The sequence below is a fragment of the Pelodiscus sinensis genome, chromosome 16, assembly GCF_049634645.1.
Source record: "Pelodiscus sinensis isolate JC-2024 chromosome 16, ASM4963464v1, whole genome shotgun sequence".
NCBI lineage: Eukaryota > Metazoa > Chordata > Testudines > Trionychidae > Pelodiscus > Pelodiscus sinensis.
The window spans coordinates 5,224,345-5,240,158 of record NC_134726.1 but is presented as its reverse complement, the minus strand read 5'-3'; the positions used below and the strand labels follow the sequence as shown (position 1 = coordinate 5,240,158).

The window sequence follows — 15,814 nt, the reverse complement described above, 5'->3', positions numbered from 1 at the left end:
TGCTGGTTTTATAAGAGCAGGGGGGCTGACCAGGCCTCTGGGCAAGGTTGTGGGGGGGGGGGGGGGGGAGAGGAGCAGCTCTGTGCTTCTGGAAGGGGCGGGGCAGGGCTGGGGGCAGGCAGCCCTCATGCCACACTAGCTCCCCCACCCCTCAGCCAGCCCTGAGAGCCTCCCAGGGTGTGCTGCGGGATGCTCCAGCGTGATTTAAAGGGCCTGGGGCTCCAGTGGCCACTGTTCCTGTGGGAACCCAGGGCCCTTTGGAATTGCTGGGTCCTCGGGTAGCTGCCCCTTTTGCCACCCCCATCCGATTGGCAGGCTTGATACAGAGCAAGCAGCAGAGGCGTGGCCATTGCTGTTCATTAAATATTGGTTGGGGGAGGTTTGCTTGTTTGTTCGAGAGGCAGAGAAATAAAAAGATGAGCCAACAGCACTGAGAAGGGGCTGACTTCCAAGAGTATATAAAGTTCTGGGTTGCCAATTTCTTCAGAGTTTCAAAATCACCATCTTCAGCTGGGGAACATCACAGGACTACTCGGTAACAGTGATCAGAATATAATTAAATACAGCATGGCTGGGGGGGTGGAATACATACCCACCACTGACACATTCACGTTAAGAAAGGAGGACAGGAAAATGAGGAGGCTAGTTTAGAGAAAATTAAAAAGAACATCACGAGAGTGAAATGTCCGCAAGCTGCACAGAAACTTCTAAAAACCACCATAATAGAAGCTCGAGCTATATATGTATCGCACATTAAAAACACAGTAAGAAAACCCCGAAAAATTGTATTGTGGCTAAACAGAGTAAAAGATGCAGCTGGAGACAAAAAAACATCTTTTAAAATTGGAAGTCAAATCTTACTGAGGAGAAAAGAAAGGATCATAAACTGTCACAAGTCCCGTGTAAAAGTATAATTAGGCACGTCAAAAAAGAATTGAAGGGCAACTAGCAAGAGACACAACAAACAAACAGCCAAATTATTTGTAAGTACTTCCAGAAACAAGGCCTGTCAAACAATCAGTAAGGCCACTGGCCGATCAACAAACATAGGGACAAGTGTGATCAAGTTGATATGGTGTGCTGGGACTTGCAGGGAGCTGTTGCCCAAGTCCTGTATCAAGTAAGCTGTCATGAGATAAGGAGGATGGTCCTCTTACGGAGGCATCACTGGTTAAAAGATAGCAGACAAAGGGTAGGGAAAGAGGACCATTTTCAGGAGCTAAATAGTGCCCCCCCCCCCATGGACCTGTACTAGGACTGGTATTATAATCATTAATGATCTGGAAAAAGGGATAAACAGTGACATGGCAATGTGTGTGGATGATACAAAATTACTCAAGATAGTAAAATCTAAAGCAGATTGAGAAGAGTTATAAAGGGATCTCACAAACAGTGGGTGACTGAGAAACAAAATAGCAGATGAAATTCAATGCAGTTAAGTGAAAACTAATGCCTATCGGAAAACACAATCCCAGCTATGCATACAAAATAATGGGGTCTAAATTACTAAATTAGCTGTTGCCATTGAAGAAAGAGCTCTAGGAGTCACTGTGGATAGTTCTCTGAAAACATCTGCACAATGTGCAGCAGCAATTTAGCTTTTTCCCCTTGGTAACAAAACGTTAGGAACCATTGAGAAAGGGAGGGATAATAAGACAGAAAATATTATATTGCCATTATAGAAAGCCACGATACACCCATAGCGGGAATACTACATGCCGTTCTGGTTACCCCATCACGAAAAAGATATATTAGAATGGGAAAAGGTACAGAGAGGGACAACAAAAACAACTGGGGGTATGTGTGACACTGTGCCCCCGTATTTTGACAGAAATGTGTTTTTGGATACAAATATGCATAACTTGAAAATGCTTTATGCAAAAATGCAGCCTGTAACTTGCTGTTGAAGAGTTTGTAATTTGCAGAATGTGTCTATTCTGTCTGTGTGACGGTATTGTTCTTGTATGCGAAGTTAGAAATGTGAAGCATAAACCTGCTTATTAATCTAGGTCTTCTAGTGAAAGCCATTAGTGGTGCTTAAGGAACTTAATGCTCAAGACAAGGATCTTTAAGTAGTTTTGTTTTTTCTGTAAGCCCAAACTGTGGTTGGTCCTACAGAGATACGTGACCATGCCACCTGGTGCTGGAAGACATCTTGAATTTTGTATTTTTCACTGGGGTAGGGGAGATGAACAATAGATTTCTGCCCTGGGGAAACACTGTTTAAGGAAGGGGGAGCAAGCAATGTGGGAATTCAGCTGGCTTTTGAAACTATCTTCCCCATCCTAAGAGGATATAAAAGAACGGGGGCGAAGGGCGGGCGGGACTTTTGTAACGAGATGGGTGGAGGAGCATTGCTGCGCTCAGGTCAGAGAAAAAGATCACCTCTGGCTTGTGAAGAACTGCACTTGAAATAAGAATGGGGTGAGAAATAGAATTTGTAACACCTTCTCTTCGTGTATAAGGCTTAGTTGGCATGTTTTGTTTTATTTTTGCTTAGCAACTTACTTTGATCTGTTTTCACTTTCAATCACTTAATTCTATTTTTTAAAAACGTAATAAAATCACTTTTGTTTATTGTTAAACCCAGTGCAAATAATTATTGCTGGGGGTGGGGGGAGAAGACAACAGCTGTGCATTTTCTCTTTCATTGATAAAGGGAGCGAACATCTTTATGAGCTTGCTGTATAAAAGTTTTACATGTAGAGTAAGATGGATTTATCTGGGGTTTTGGTCCCATATGGGGCAGTGTGTCTGGTTCTGACAAGTCCCTGTAGCTGAGTCCTTCTAGAGCTGAGCTATTATTAGTGTCTGTGTTACTCTGCTGGAGGGCTGGTACCCCAACTCTGTGCTTTTGCTGGGGAAGATTAAAGCTTCTGGCTCAGCAGGACAGAGTGGTGAGATAGGCAGGCTCAGTGGTGAGATCAGTATATTGGGTGACAGACTCAAGGGGATCACTGTGATTTTACCCATGACAGTATGGAATAGCTTCCATAATAAGCACTGGGACTATTCAGCTTGGTAAAGGTAGCATACAACAGAGGTCTGTAGAATCATGACTGGTGTGGAGAAAGCAAATAATGAAGTGTTATTTACTCCTTCACATGACCCAGGAGTCACCCAATGAAACGATCAGGCAGAAGACTTAAAATAAAAAGGAAGCACTTCTTCACACAATGTACAATCCGCCTGTGGAACTTGTTGCTGGGGTTGTTGTGAAGGCCAAAAATGGGTTCAAAAGGGTATTAAATAATACCGGCTAACTCCATCAATGGCCACTAGGCAGGATGATCACGGATACAACCCCATGCCCTGGCTGTCCCTAAACTCCTGACTGCTAGAACCTGGGACTAGATGACAAGGAGGGATCATTTGGTAATTGCCCTGTTCTGTTCATTCCCTCTTTAGCATCTGGAACTGGCCACTGTGGGAACACAGGGTACGGGGCTGATGGATGACTGCTCTGATGCCATATGGCCGTTCCTCTGTAATATCAAATGCTGTAACTGGTTTCCCTGTCCTCACAGTTATTTACATATACTTCTGCCCAGCTAGAAGCTGGATTTCGACCCCACCACTCAGATGTGTAACAGTCCTGAATTACCCAGCAGTAGGACTAATTAGGGTGTTGGCACAGGGGGAAGGCTTGCTTTTAACATCTGAGAGGCAGCCCAAAGCCCGCAGAAGAGCTAAAGCAAGGGTTACTGAATCGCTGGGTTACAGAACTGTTTGTGAACTAGCACTAGGCTATTGGGTAGCAGAATTCCTGGGTTCTGGCTCTGAGAGCAGAGAAAGTGACTGGTCTGAGTGCTGGAAGCTCAGCTCCTGTTTGGGCGTTGGCAGAATCCACCAGTCACAGAAAAGAATTCTGCCTTTTTGACATGTCCAAGTTTCTAATGGCCCCACTGGGCAGGACAGAGTCTGCAATGAACGTCAGAGACCTTCTTTGTGTTTTATGTGCAAGCAATGAGTTTGGACTTCTCATTAGCATTCCTCTGAGATCAAGAGGTTTTGAAGATGGAGCCAAAGGTTTTTGTTGCTTGTGTCCACACGGATACGATCATGTCCCAGAACAGACTGGTCAAACTTGATGCATGTAAACATAGTGGCTAAGCAGTCTTTGTGCTTGGAGCCCAGCTTTGCTCTGTTGGAGATGGTCCTAGAAGAGGCAAATGCCACAGGCTGGCCAGTCTGTAATAAAGCTGCTCCCAGCCACTAGGACAGTCACTAACTTTCTGATCGGTGTGAGTCATCTTGCCGTGGGGATTTCCAACACCAGCTACATCTGGTGGCCAGATTGCTCAGGAGTTTGCTAACCTGGGGAAATATGGCAGGAGTTTGCCCAAATGACGACCATACCACAGAAAGCCTTTCACAGGGGAGCCCAACAGGTGCATTAGTGGGAGCTTGTCATGCTTCTAGGTTAATGGGCTGGTCTCTACCCAAGCCCTCAGAGGTTCTGGACTCATGTTGTGTATTGAAAGAGATGTGACTATGGATTCATAGGCACTGACTCCAGGCATGCTCTGGGGCTGGAGCACCCAGAGGGGGGAAAAAAAAACCAGTGGGTGCTCAACATGCACCAGGGGCCTCTATCAGCTCCTCCACCTTCCTCGCCCCTCCAAGGCTTCTCACCCACCAGGGGCCTCTGCTGATCTGCATCCCTACCAGTGTCTCCCGCCCAGTGCGGATCAGCTGTTTAGTGGCATGCAGGAGGTGATGGAAGGAGCAGGGCAGAGTGAAGGCAGGGCATGCTAGGGAATCAAAAGGGGCAGGGAAAGGACCTGGGGTGGAGCAGGGGTTGAACACCCCCAGGAAAGGACAAAGTTGGCACCTGTATCTGAGTCAGTTTCTATTTTATAGATTTTACTACAATTCTTAAATCAAGAAAACCAAATCACTAAAATTAAATCAAGAAAATGTATGGCCAAACCAAATCCAGTATTATCACTCCATGAAGAATAAAACACTATCAAAACTGAATCAAATCCAGAAAAACAAGAGAGTGTCTCAATATTCGGTTGGAATTAAATTACCAAATTGGTATTAAAACTAATCAGTGCTTGTCTACACTCCGAGGTGGCACAAGGTTAGAAATCTGTTATAAGTGCCTACTAACAAGTTTTACCAAAATCTATTAATTGCAGCTGGTTAAGGATGAAAACAAATCCTATTAACCACAACTTCAGTCAATTATACAGCTTCCTTTCTAGATTTAAGTTCTTATGTGAAGGGCTGAACTTTTCTTCCTCTGCCAACCGACCCAGCTTGGCCGTTCTTACGGGAATGTGTCTAGGTAACCTTAAGATGAAGGAGGTAAGATACCGAGGGAAACTACATTGTCTTCAGCTTAACTATCTATGCCAGTGGCGGGCAAACTGGCCCATTGGGGTTGTATGTGCGGCCCACAAGACATTTTATTCACCGCTGTCCATGCACAGGGTTGATGGATTCTGCTGGTTTCCATTCATGTAGGTTTTTTTCCTACCAGCATTACTAAAGTGACTGCATGTAAGCAAAGGGAACATGAGGCATGTGCGGATTGCACACAACATTAACTGTGAGCATCCTGCGACTTATCAAAGTGCTGCTAAAGTTCAGTTGGCACAACCCACAAATTCTAGGTAGCCAGTGCAGTCTGCAAAACAACCCTATCCCAAGAGACCATCTTGGTTACGACAATTTTATGGCCCATTGAGATGGAGGGGCACTCATGTAGCCCATTCATTAGTCTAGGTTGCCTATCTCTGATCTATGCTATACTAATGTACCAGCTAGTTGCCTTATTTGAATGAACGTAATTAGTTTACCTGTGTATTCACAGGAAATTGAAAGTTAGCTTCAAGCAAAGATCTGTCCACGATAAAAGATGTTGTGTAATGTTTTCAAAAGTGCCTAGATCACCTAGGAACCTAAGTCTACTGAAAAAAAGTCACTGGGAGTTAGCTGCCAAAGTGACTTAGGCACTTTAGAAAGTTTTCCCTGGTCTCCTGTGGACACAGCACTCTACAAGGACCCATGAGAGCTGGGTTATGTTCCTGACTCCATTAGAGATCTCCAGCGTGATGTTAGGAATTGTTTGGTTATCATGTATAGCACAAGGGACAGAATTACGGTTTCACAGAATACTTTACACCTGATATTTCTGGATGTCTGAGTGGTGGACTTTGCAAACTTAACTCTCTTGTAGCATAGCTTTTTGTGAATTAAAGGCTATGTATCCATAGATCCGTCGATTCCAAGGGCAGTAGGTACCTTTGTGACTTCCTATACAGTCCAGGTTATGAACTACTCCAAAATAATTCCTAGAGCAGATTTTAGAAGAACATCCAGTCTTTATTTAAAAATTGATGGAAAAGTCACCATAATCCTGGGTAAATTGCTTCAATCTTTAATTGCTCTCATTGTTAAAAAAATGTGCCTTTATTTTCTGTCTGAAATTGTCAATCATCTTCCAGCTATTGGGTTGTGTTACACCTTTCTCTGCTAAACTGAAGAGCTCATTGTTAAATATTTATTCCCCAGTAAATACTTACAGATGGTTATGAAGTCAACCCTTAGCCTTCTCTTTGTTAAGTTAAATAGACTGAATGGCTTCAGTCTACCACAGTTCTTTAACCCTTTAATCGTTCTCATGACTCTTCTGAGCCACCTCCAATTATCAACATCCTTCTTGAATTGTTGACACGAGACTTGGACACAGGGTTCTGGAAGAGGCTGTACCAATGCCAAATATAGAGGCTAATCTTTCTGCTCCTACTAGAGATTCCCCTGCCTATACATCCCCAGGAATGCATTCCCTCTTCTGGTCACAGCGGCCCGCCGACAGCTCATGTTGCATGTCACTATATTAATGCTGATGTGTTTTGGGATAGTGTGGGGAAACTCTGTTTTGAACACCAGGATTTTATGTATTATCCATATAAAAGTATGCAGAATAGTCTTATTTGAGATATCCCTATATTGGTTTTCCATTGCAGTCATCACCACTGTATCTAATGGTCTCACAAACATTAATTAGTGTGTCTCCTAATGCTGCCAAGTTGGGTAGTGTTATCACCTGCATTTTACAAAAGGGAAACTGAGGCATGGGGGTATTAAGGGATTTGCCCAAAGTCACGATCATAAAGCTAGCCTTCCTCTCATTTGGTTACACAAAGAGGAGTCAACTGTACTACAGCAGACAATGCAAACCCACCTTTGTGACTCCAACTCGCCTTTCTGACTCCAACCCACACGCTTAGTTTCTTAGGCTCAGAGCTCCCCTCATCCAAGATAAAAGAAATAAGCCTGAGATTAAAGCCAAATGAAATCAAAATAACCAGATCCAAACTGGGATCTATGATCCAAACTGGGAATTAAACTTACCACCTGCTGTCTCAATGGCTCCGTCCACACCGAGCTGAAGATGTGAATTCCATCTCAAGGATGCATGCCCATGACAGCTCTGATTCAGCTAGCACCCTGATAGCGGGATGCTGCAGAGATGGTGCAGGCACCTAGCCATTTCAGGCAGTACCTATCCAAGATGGTAAACACGTCCTCAGAGCAGCTCAAAGTGCAGATGTACCCAGAGAGTGGTACCCACAGCCACCTTGGCTGGATGATCCTTTCTCCCTATCCCTTCTGCTGAGCATCCAGTGACACTTCAGCACTGTAGGTGCCCTGCCAAAACCCAGCAGAGATAACACGGCCTGCAGAGGCTCAGCAGCATGGCTACCAAGCACAGCACAGACAGTTAAGAGGCAGGACACAAATTCCACATTGGCTGTGACTTCCAGGCTTAGATTTCACCAACCAATTATCAAGCATAAACCCGCAGGCACTGTAACAGCCTTAGTCTGGAGTCTCACACGAACCCGTTGGGTACGCCAATCTGGCCACCCAGATAGCCTGCCTAATTGGTAGATGGTCCCTTACAAGCATCACAGCAATATTCAGGTTACTTCCCATCCCAAAGGGCCAGTCACTTACCCCAGGACAATTGCACGTTAGTTCTCACACCAAGGACAACTCCTGGAGTTATTCCTATAATAAATAAAATAATAACAATAAATAATAATAATAAATCATAGGAAGGGAAATTATTTACAGTGTTAATGCAGGTAAACATAAGTATGCAAGGAGTTACAATCTTACATTCTATTTCCTTCTGCAGTCTATAATTTGTACATGCTACCTGTCCTTTAGGACTAACCCAGGCTGAGCAGTTGGGTATCTCTTGTCTATGCTTAGAAAAATCTTGTCCACTGGTGTCCAAGCAGCAAAAAGATCCCTTGGGGTTTAACACCCTCCTGCTATTTACTCTGAGCTGCATACTCAATTAATGGGATCTTCACAGCAGTCACAGGGGAGCAAGACAGCAAATGTCTTTTTGCCCTATTTAATGTTCCAGAATAGCCCATTTGGCATTCCTGGACCTTGATGGACGTCACAGCTTCTGCTGGAAAGCTGCATTTCGCACTTTAATGACTAGCTCCTGTCTGGTGACTTACACAGTCTCAGAGGCTTGCAACACAACCTTCGGATATTACTTTACAAGATGGGATGCAGATGTTATAAAATTAAAGCCTGCAGCAACTTACAAGCATTCCATGGAGTCAAAACCCTAAACACATTCTTATGAGCAATACCTATTTTACCACCACCGAACACACAGGTGAGGCAGATTGATTCCCGACATGTATTTTGTCAGGGTTCAGCGTACACATGGGGACTCTGACAAGTTGGTCCCTGGTCTCCCAGCGTCCCAGGCAGCATGAGGAATTTGTAAGAAAGCCTCTCCCAGCTTCTTGCTCCATTTCTCTCAGCCCAGCTTTCTACAGAGAAGCCCAAGTCATCAGGCAGATGGTCTGACATAATCAGATTACACTACCCAACAGATGGGCTGACTGCTCAGTGCTGGGAGTACAGAGCTGGAAAACCGTGCCAGCCACAACAGAAGATGCGATGTTTATTTCTTGCACCATTTCTTATTGATCACACCAAGTATTCGTGGCAAACAGTTTCAGTCTGGGAGCCTAAAATGTACAAAGCAGCAATAAAACCATCTGAGTGGTGAAACTGAAAGAGAAAGCAGGCGTGTTCACTGGCCATCATCTGCTTATTATAAGCCTGAATGGGTTTCATGCCTTTCCACAAAGGAGATGCAAAAGCATCCCCAAACATCCTCCCCAAACTGATTACACTGACAGACCAGAGGCCAGATTTTGCCCAGACGATGGGCATTAGCTAAGCCCTGACAAACTCATAGATGGAGACCAGACCAGTTCACCTGTGTGTTAGTGTAATGGGGTCGGCACTCACCTCATTTGAGAGCCCCTGTTCAGCCATGTGTGGGTTCCTGCAAGGCCTCACTTCGAAAAGCCTTGCGGCTACTCAGCTGTCCAGCCATGTCTCACAGCCTCATGTGAAATCACAACCCCTTCCAGGGTACTCCTCCAACAGAGGCTCATCCCAGTGCCCCCTGTAGAGTGTCTCTCTGAGTCCAGTCTCTCAATCTGCCTCCCCACTCAGTTGGAGAGTGGTGCCTCCAGGGTGTCTCCTCCTAGAGGCAATGTCCTAATGGCTCCCCAGTCTGAGCTGTCCTTGGTTCTGCCAGCCAGCCCCCTTGACCATCTCCCTTCCAGGCCTGGGCTGCAACTGAGCTGGCTTTAGTCTTGCAGCCGCTGATATAGTCCCTCCTGGCTCCTTATTGGCTGGTTTCTTCCTAGCCACTCTAGCCACCTGGAGGACTTCTCTATGGCCTTTAGGGCCTAGCCCCATGACAGTTAGTTTTGCTCAAAATTAGTATTGGTGTTATAAGAATGTATTTGGACTCTGTGAATGCTTGCAAATTACTGCATGAGTTAGCCTCACTTGGAATGTTGGTATTCTGTGTTATATGAAAATATGTAAGTTTTACTTTATAACTTTGAGATTGTTGGCTCTGCATGGGAATCATTCCTTCCCATCCAGAAGGGATAACAAAACCAGATGGGCCAGAAATACTGGCAGACGAGGTGTTAGCTCACGCCGAAGCCCCAGGTCAATTCACTCGTGCATTCATGTATATGAACATAACTGGTAAACATATAAGAATGCATTTGGTGTTTAAACCTCATGAAAACTAATGAGATATTACTTGCACTGTTTTCACTTATCTGCATCCCATTACAATTTAGTGACAAACATTTACATTATGCATGCCCCATAACTAAACAACCCATTACATGAGCCATCAAATGAGAAAGAAACCCTGTGAAAACCAAGATAAGTGCAAATTTTAAACAAGCCTTCTTTATTCATCTTGATTGGTGGTCAAAGACTCCAAATGCATTCCTCACGCTCTGTCCTCAAAGGAAAAACCAACATGGGTAGTGACACTGTCTGCTTGTCTCCTGTGAGAAGAAGCTATATGTATGGACACAGGGCAAGATCCTTATCTCTGGACTGGTTTCTAACGGGGCTGAACAACTGAACAGATGGAAATCCCTGGATTATTCTGTGTAACCCTGAAAGATTTTTGGGAAACAGTCAGATTGCTACAACTCTGCCACCATATGGAATTCTAGATTGAGACTCACCTGTACATATGGCTGTGTCTAGACTGGCCACTTGAATTTCCGCAAGAACACTGACTTCTTACTGTAAGAAATCAGTGCTTCTAGCGGAAATACTATGCTGCTCCCGTTCGGGCAAAAGTCCTTTTGCGCAGAAGGGCCAGTGTAGACAGCTCAGATTTGTTTTGCGCAAAAAACAATCGGGGCTTTTTTGCGGAAAAGCGCGTCTAGATTGGCATGGATGCTTTTCCACAAAAAGTGCTTTTGCGGAAAAGCGTCCGTGCCAATGTAGATGCTCTTTTCCGCAAATGCTTTTAACGGAAAACTTTTCCGTTAAAAGCAAAATCATGCCAGTCTAGACGTAGCCAGAGTGTACCTGCTTTAACCTCTCAATAACTCAGGTCAGCTAACATGTTTAATTGGGTGCTTTTTAAGCATACTGCCTGGGCATCCTCAGTGTCACTGTCATTCAAGGTATAATGGTCATGCTCTATCTGTCATAAATTCCACTGCCCTGGGAAGAGAAACTAGAGCCGGATGGCTTTTTCTGTCTTGGATCTGAGCATTAGAAAGATCTGGCAGTCAACTGATGCATGAATCAAGTTGCCAACCCAGCACTGAGTCACTGCAAGTATCTCTGGGCTTGCCTGATATTGTGCTGTTAATGAAGACCTGGGGAATAGCCCCACCATCCTGCAGCGATGCTCCAGGAAAAGAGGGATTCTTTCAGAATCCGTCCAGCCTCCCCGGCCCTGGTAGCTTTACAGTGTTTCTGCTTCATATTTGGAATCATTGAAGCCGGGTCGTCGTTTCCAGGGATGTGTGCAGATGGCACCTTCAGCTGAAAGAACGTGGCGTGAGCCCTGTCCAGGTGTTAAGAGATACCGGGTGGAAGGGGGATTCGAATGGTAGCTGTTGAGCTCAGACTCCATCTCACCCAGCCTATTCCTGAGGGGCCACACAGCACCAAGAAGGTGCTGTGCTGCTTCGTTGTAAGACGGTCTCTCTCCATAATGAACTCCAGTGTGTGTAATGTAATGGGTCAAGGCAGTTATCTGACTGTCCAACACAAACACTTGGCGAGGAAACACCGGCTGGGCACTAAGCACAGTGTTAGTGCCCTCCCGCCTCTTTCTCTGAGCAACCCATGCCGTTCAAACGGCCCATGCTGCACACGGCGCCCGTCCCCGCTGCTTTGGGCTGCGTGAGGTCACTAAAAACAGCCTCTGGTTGTTCCCCTTCTGTGTTGCAGGTGTCCTGTGGCTGTCGGTGGTGTCGGAAGTGTTGTACATCGCCTTGCTCGTCGTCGGGTTCAGCCTCATGTGCCTAGAGCTCTTCCATTCAAGTAATGTGATCGATGGGCTCAAGCTAAATGCCTTTGCTGCTGTCTTCACTGTGCTTTCAGGTAAGGCGCCTCTCCCTTCCCCCGCGCGCCCACGCCGTCGGACAAAGCGGAATTCGGAAAGGCTGAAGACACAGGGCTCCCCACGGCCCCGTGCGGCGTGCCTGGGTTCCTTGGCGCTTCGGGAAAGGGTCCGCGCAGCAGTGCTGCCAGCAGTCCCATAGAACCAGCAGTGCAGGGAGCAGAGGTGCAGCAGCACCCCCAGGTTTGGGGCAGCCACGCACTGCACCCCGGGGCTCTGCAACAGGTTCCTCGTGCGGGATCCCACCTGGCCACTGGCTTTGGGGTCCTGGCTGTTGGCTCCAGCTCGAGGGGACAGTGAGGGGCGTGGACAGGAGTAATTGGAGCTGCAGCTCAGCTCCAAAAACTGTTCCTGCACCACTACATGGAATGGAAAAACCCAAGTGATGGCACTCTCATTAACCCTCCTACACTCCCGACACTGCACAGATTTCATCCCCTGTGAACCTTCTCTCCCAGCAGCACCCTCCCGGTCACCAATAGGAAAAATCCCTTTTGAAAATCCCCTTCTAATGCTGCTGCTAAAGAACAGAGGAAGGCTTGAGGGATTGGGAAAGAGGAAAGGGGTCTAGCTGATGCATTAGGAGAATTATACATCCTGGGAGCCACAACAGGGGAAGGAAACTTGATGCAACTGTAGGACAGTTCAGGAACAATTTCTTGGAGCTGAATGGGGAAGTTCAGACATCTCAGATCTATTATCTGCAGATTCTTTGTTGGCACTGTGGCCGGGGAGACAGATGCACAGTAGCTCTGCGTGAGCTAGCATGCTGAAAATAATAGTGTGGCCCTTACAACACAAGCTGCGGCACGGGCTAGCCACGTGAGCTTGGACCCATGGGGTCAGGCAGACTTAGGTCAGTTCCAATGCTACAACGTTCACACTGTTCTTCTTAGCCCTGGTCTACACTAGGGAGTTATTTCAAAATAACCTTCCTTATTTCGAAATAATAAGCGGAGCGTTCACACGACCAAGCCCGTCATTTCGAAATAACGGGCTGGTTATTTTGAAATCTGCACTGCTGCTTTTTTCAGAATGCTTATTTCAAAATTGTTATTTGAAAATAGCGGTAGTGCGGACACCCCGGTGCCTCTATTTCAAAATAACAACTCCCCAGAGCGATCCGAACTAGTTACTCCCCAGGGCTTCCTGGGGCTCTATGTTGAGGTAGCGCATCCACAATAACGGAGCCTGCCTCAGATTAATTCTGAGGCTCCCCTGTAGTGGGGCCACGCTATTTTGGTTTTGTTATTTTGGGAGTTATTTTGAATTTAGTTATTTCAAAATAATGTCCTAGTATAGATGTGCCCTGAGTGTGTCAGCTTGAGAGGAACTAGCATGAGTCTGACTGGCCAGGCGTAACAACTGTGGATCACTGCCCGCCCCACCTGTCTCTGCAGCCTGTCCACACCTGAGGTGAGCTGCACGCAACTTGTGGATATTGGAATCTCTGATAAATTCAATGTGTGCTGGGTTTGCTAAGGCTATCTAGCTTGCAGCACAAAGAAAGTTTCCCCACACACTTTGTGAAATTGATTAACGGTAGCATACTGTCTTCAAGTCCCGTCACCCACAAATCTGCACCCTGTTGGGTGAAAATCCAAGGCCACCAAGAAACCTGTAGTCCAAATATCTCCTAGACGCAGCAAAAGGTGTGGTTTGAGTCAGGCTACTGCCAGCCATGGTGTCTTGCAGAGCCAGGTAATAAGGGATGAAAAACAGCATGGAGAAGACCGCCACTTTCTGTGTCCAGCACCTTCAAGGAGTAGCAGCTCTTCAATGCCTGCAAAATATGGAGATTTTGTCTACATATTTGATTTTCTAAAAGCTGACGTCCTACCCCTAAATAGGTCCTACTATGGCTCTGTTGATCTTCAACCGAGGCCAAAATTCCACTGGGTTGGTTTTATCCCTTATTGGAGACAGAACTCCATGCCCTGTCGAAACACCTCAGGGTATATCTACACTACCACCATAGTTCGAATTAGGGTGGTAACGTAGGCAACCGGAGTTGCAAATGAAGCCCGTGATTTGAATTTCCCGGGCTTCATTTGCATAAAGCCGGGCGCCGCCATTTTTAAATGTCCGCTAGTGCGGACTCCGTGCTACACGGCTACACGCGGCACAGACTAGGTAGTTCGGACTAGGCTTCCTAGTCCGAACTACCGTTACTCCTCATTTCACCTCAGAGAGGACCTTGCAAAAACATTTCACCTCAGGGGCACCAATTTCACCGCACCTTTGTGTAGCATGTCGAGCCTAGAACAACGTCGGGTTCAGCCTCATGTAACAACGTTACTTCCAGAATCAGTGTCTTTTATCTTTGTGGTGTTTACAGTCTAGTCTGTATTCCAGATGCCAATGAGGAGAAGACAGTATTTCACAACCAGTTTGGTCATTCTGAATACCTCACTGTGCTCTCACTCTCCAGACACATCCTCATACAGTGGTGGGCGACCTGCGGCCCATGGGCCACATGCAGCCCATCGGGGTTCTACGTGTGGCCCACAAGACATTTTGTTTCCCATTGCACCTGTGCAAGGCTGCCAGATTCCACTGGTTTCCATCCACGTTGTTTTTTTTTTTTTTTTTTTTCCTACTGGTATTTCTAAGCTTCCGGAGATAGCTGAGTTAGTCTGTTACAGAAAAAAATAGGAAGCAAATGGTCTGGTAGCAATTTATAGACTAACAAAACATGTAGATGGGATCATGAGCTTTCGTCGTACCTCGGTGTTTTCGTACCTCGGTACCTTCGGTGGTCTGGACTGTCAGTGTCAGCGTCGTCTGGTCAGGGCTGTCCTGGCGCGCTCCTGACAGGACCTCTACTCCGTTGTTAAACTCTCGGCTGTGTGCGTAACAATAGGTGCTCCCTTTATCTAGAGCAGGGGTCTCCAAACTTTTCAGCCCGAGGGCCGCATTAACTATCAAACAGCAGTTCGGGGGCCGACTACACACTTGAGGTCCAAATAAAAAACAATCAAAACATGGATGTTGTTTTTAATTATTTGTTTAATATTATTTTATTCAGTTATTATTTAATAACACATTGATACACTACACATGAACACCTGTATTAGTGTGAATGGTGAAATTGTTTCCTGGATGCCAAAATAGCAGACATTTCTGGCTTTAGATTTGTTGTCCCTAACATCAACAGTGACCTGAGATTATCATCGGACAAGTTTGTTCTCAAATTGTTCTTCACATATTTCATTCTTGAAAATGTTTGTTCACACAAGTATGTTGTTCCAAAGATTGAAAGGTACCTTGATGCAAAAGTTTTGACATTAGGAAAGTCTTCCTTGGGCAAAAACTGGTAAAAACCCACCAGTCCTATTTTGAACTTGTCCCTAAGGAGGTCATTTGTTTGCAACTCAATGACTTCCAGCTGCAGTTCATCTGGGCAACTGGCCACATCTGCTTCAAATGGGTTTTGAAACAATCTCACTTCTTCTGCCTTTGAATCCAAGTCAGAAAACCGCTGCTGAAACTGCAGCTGGAGGTCTTTGATGATCTCACATGCAAATGACGTGGGGAACTCAGCTGTTGCTTCAGCCATGAAGACCTTGCACTGCTGAAAGTGCGTCAAGTTGTTGGCCTGTACTTGTTCCAAAAACAAGACAAGTTTGGATCTGAAGGCCTTTAGGTGGGTGTATAGATCAGAAACTAGATTTTGCTCTCCTTGTAGTTTTAGGTTCAGAAAATTTAAATGACTAGTTATGTCTGCAGCAAAAGCCAATTTCCATACCCACTCTTCATCAGACAGTAATGGCTGTGGCTTGCCTTTACTTTCCAGGAAGTCACCTATTTCCTTTCTTAACTTAAATACTCTGCTCAGAACTTTCTCAC

General features: G+C 45.7%; 1 protein-coding gene and 1 long non-coding RNA gene across 4 annotated transcripts in view; one reads left to right on the top strand and one right to left on the bottom strand.

Annotated features, from left to right (window-relative positions):
* Positions 1 to 9,593, bottom strand: part of LOC142818576 (uncharacterized) — a 32,580-nt gene extending 22,987 nt beyond the window's left edge. Inside the window, exons 1-4 of one of the 2 annotated variants that reach the window (XR_012896107.1) lie at positions 9,307 to 9,593; positions 7,975 to 8,028; positions 7,369 to 7,519; positions 4,131 to 4,317 (exon numbers count right to left, since the gene is read on the bottom strand). This is a non-coding gene — a long non-coding RNA (uncharacterized LOC142818576). Of the gene's footprint in view, positions 1 to 4,130; positions 4,318 to 7,368; positions 7,520 to 7,974; positions 8,029 to 9,306 lie in introns of those variants that run through there. The other variant, XR_012896106.1, reaches the window with a different exon arrangement.
* Positions 1 to 15,814, top strand: part of GSG1L (GSG1 like) — a 94,442-nt gene that overhangs the window by 28,204 nt on the left and 50,424 nt on the right. For both annotated transcript variants that reach the window (XM_075899199.1, XM_075899197.1), the window contains exon 3: positions 11,794 to 11,946. In XM_075899199.1, coding sequence (XP_075755314.1) covers positions 11,794 to 11,946 — 153 coding nt within the window. The remainder of the gene's footprint in view (positions 1 to 11,793; positions 11,947 to 15,814) is intronic.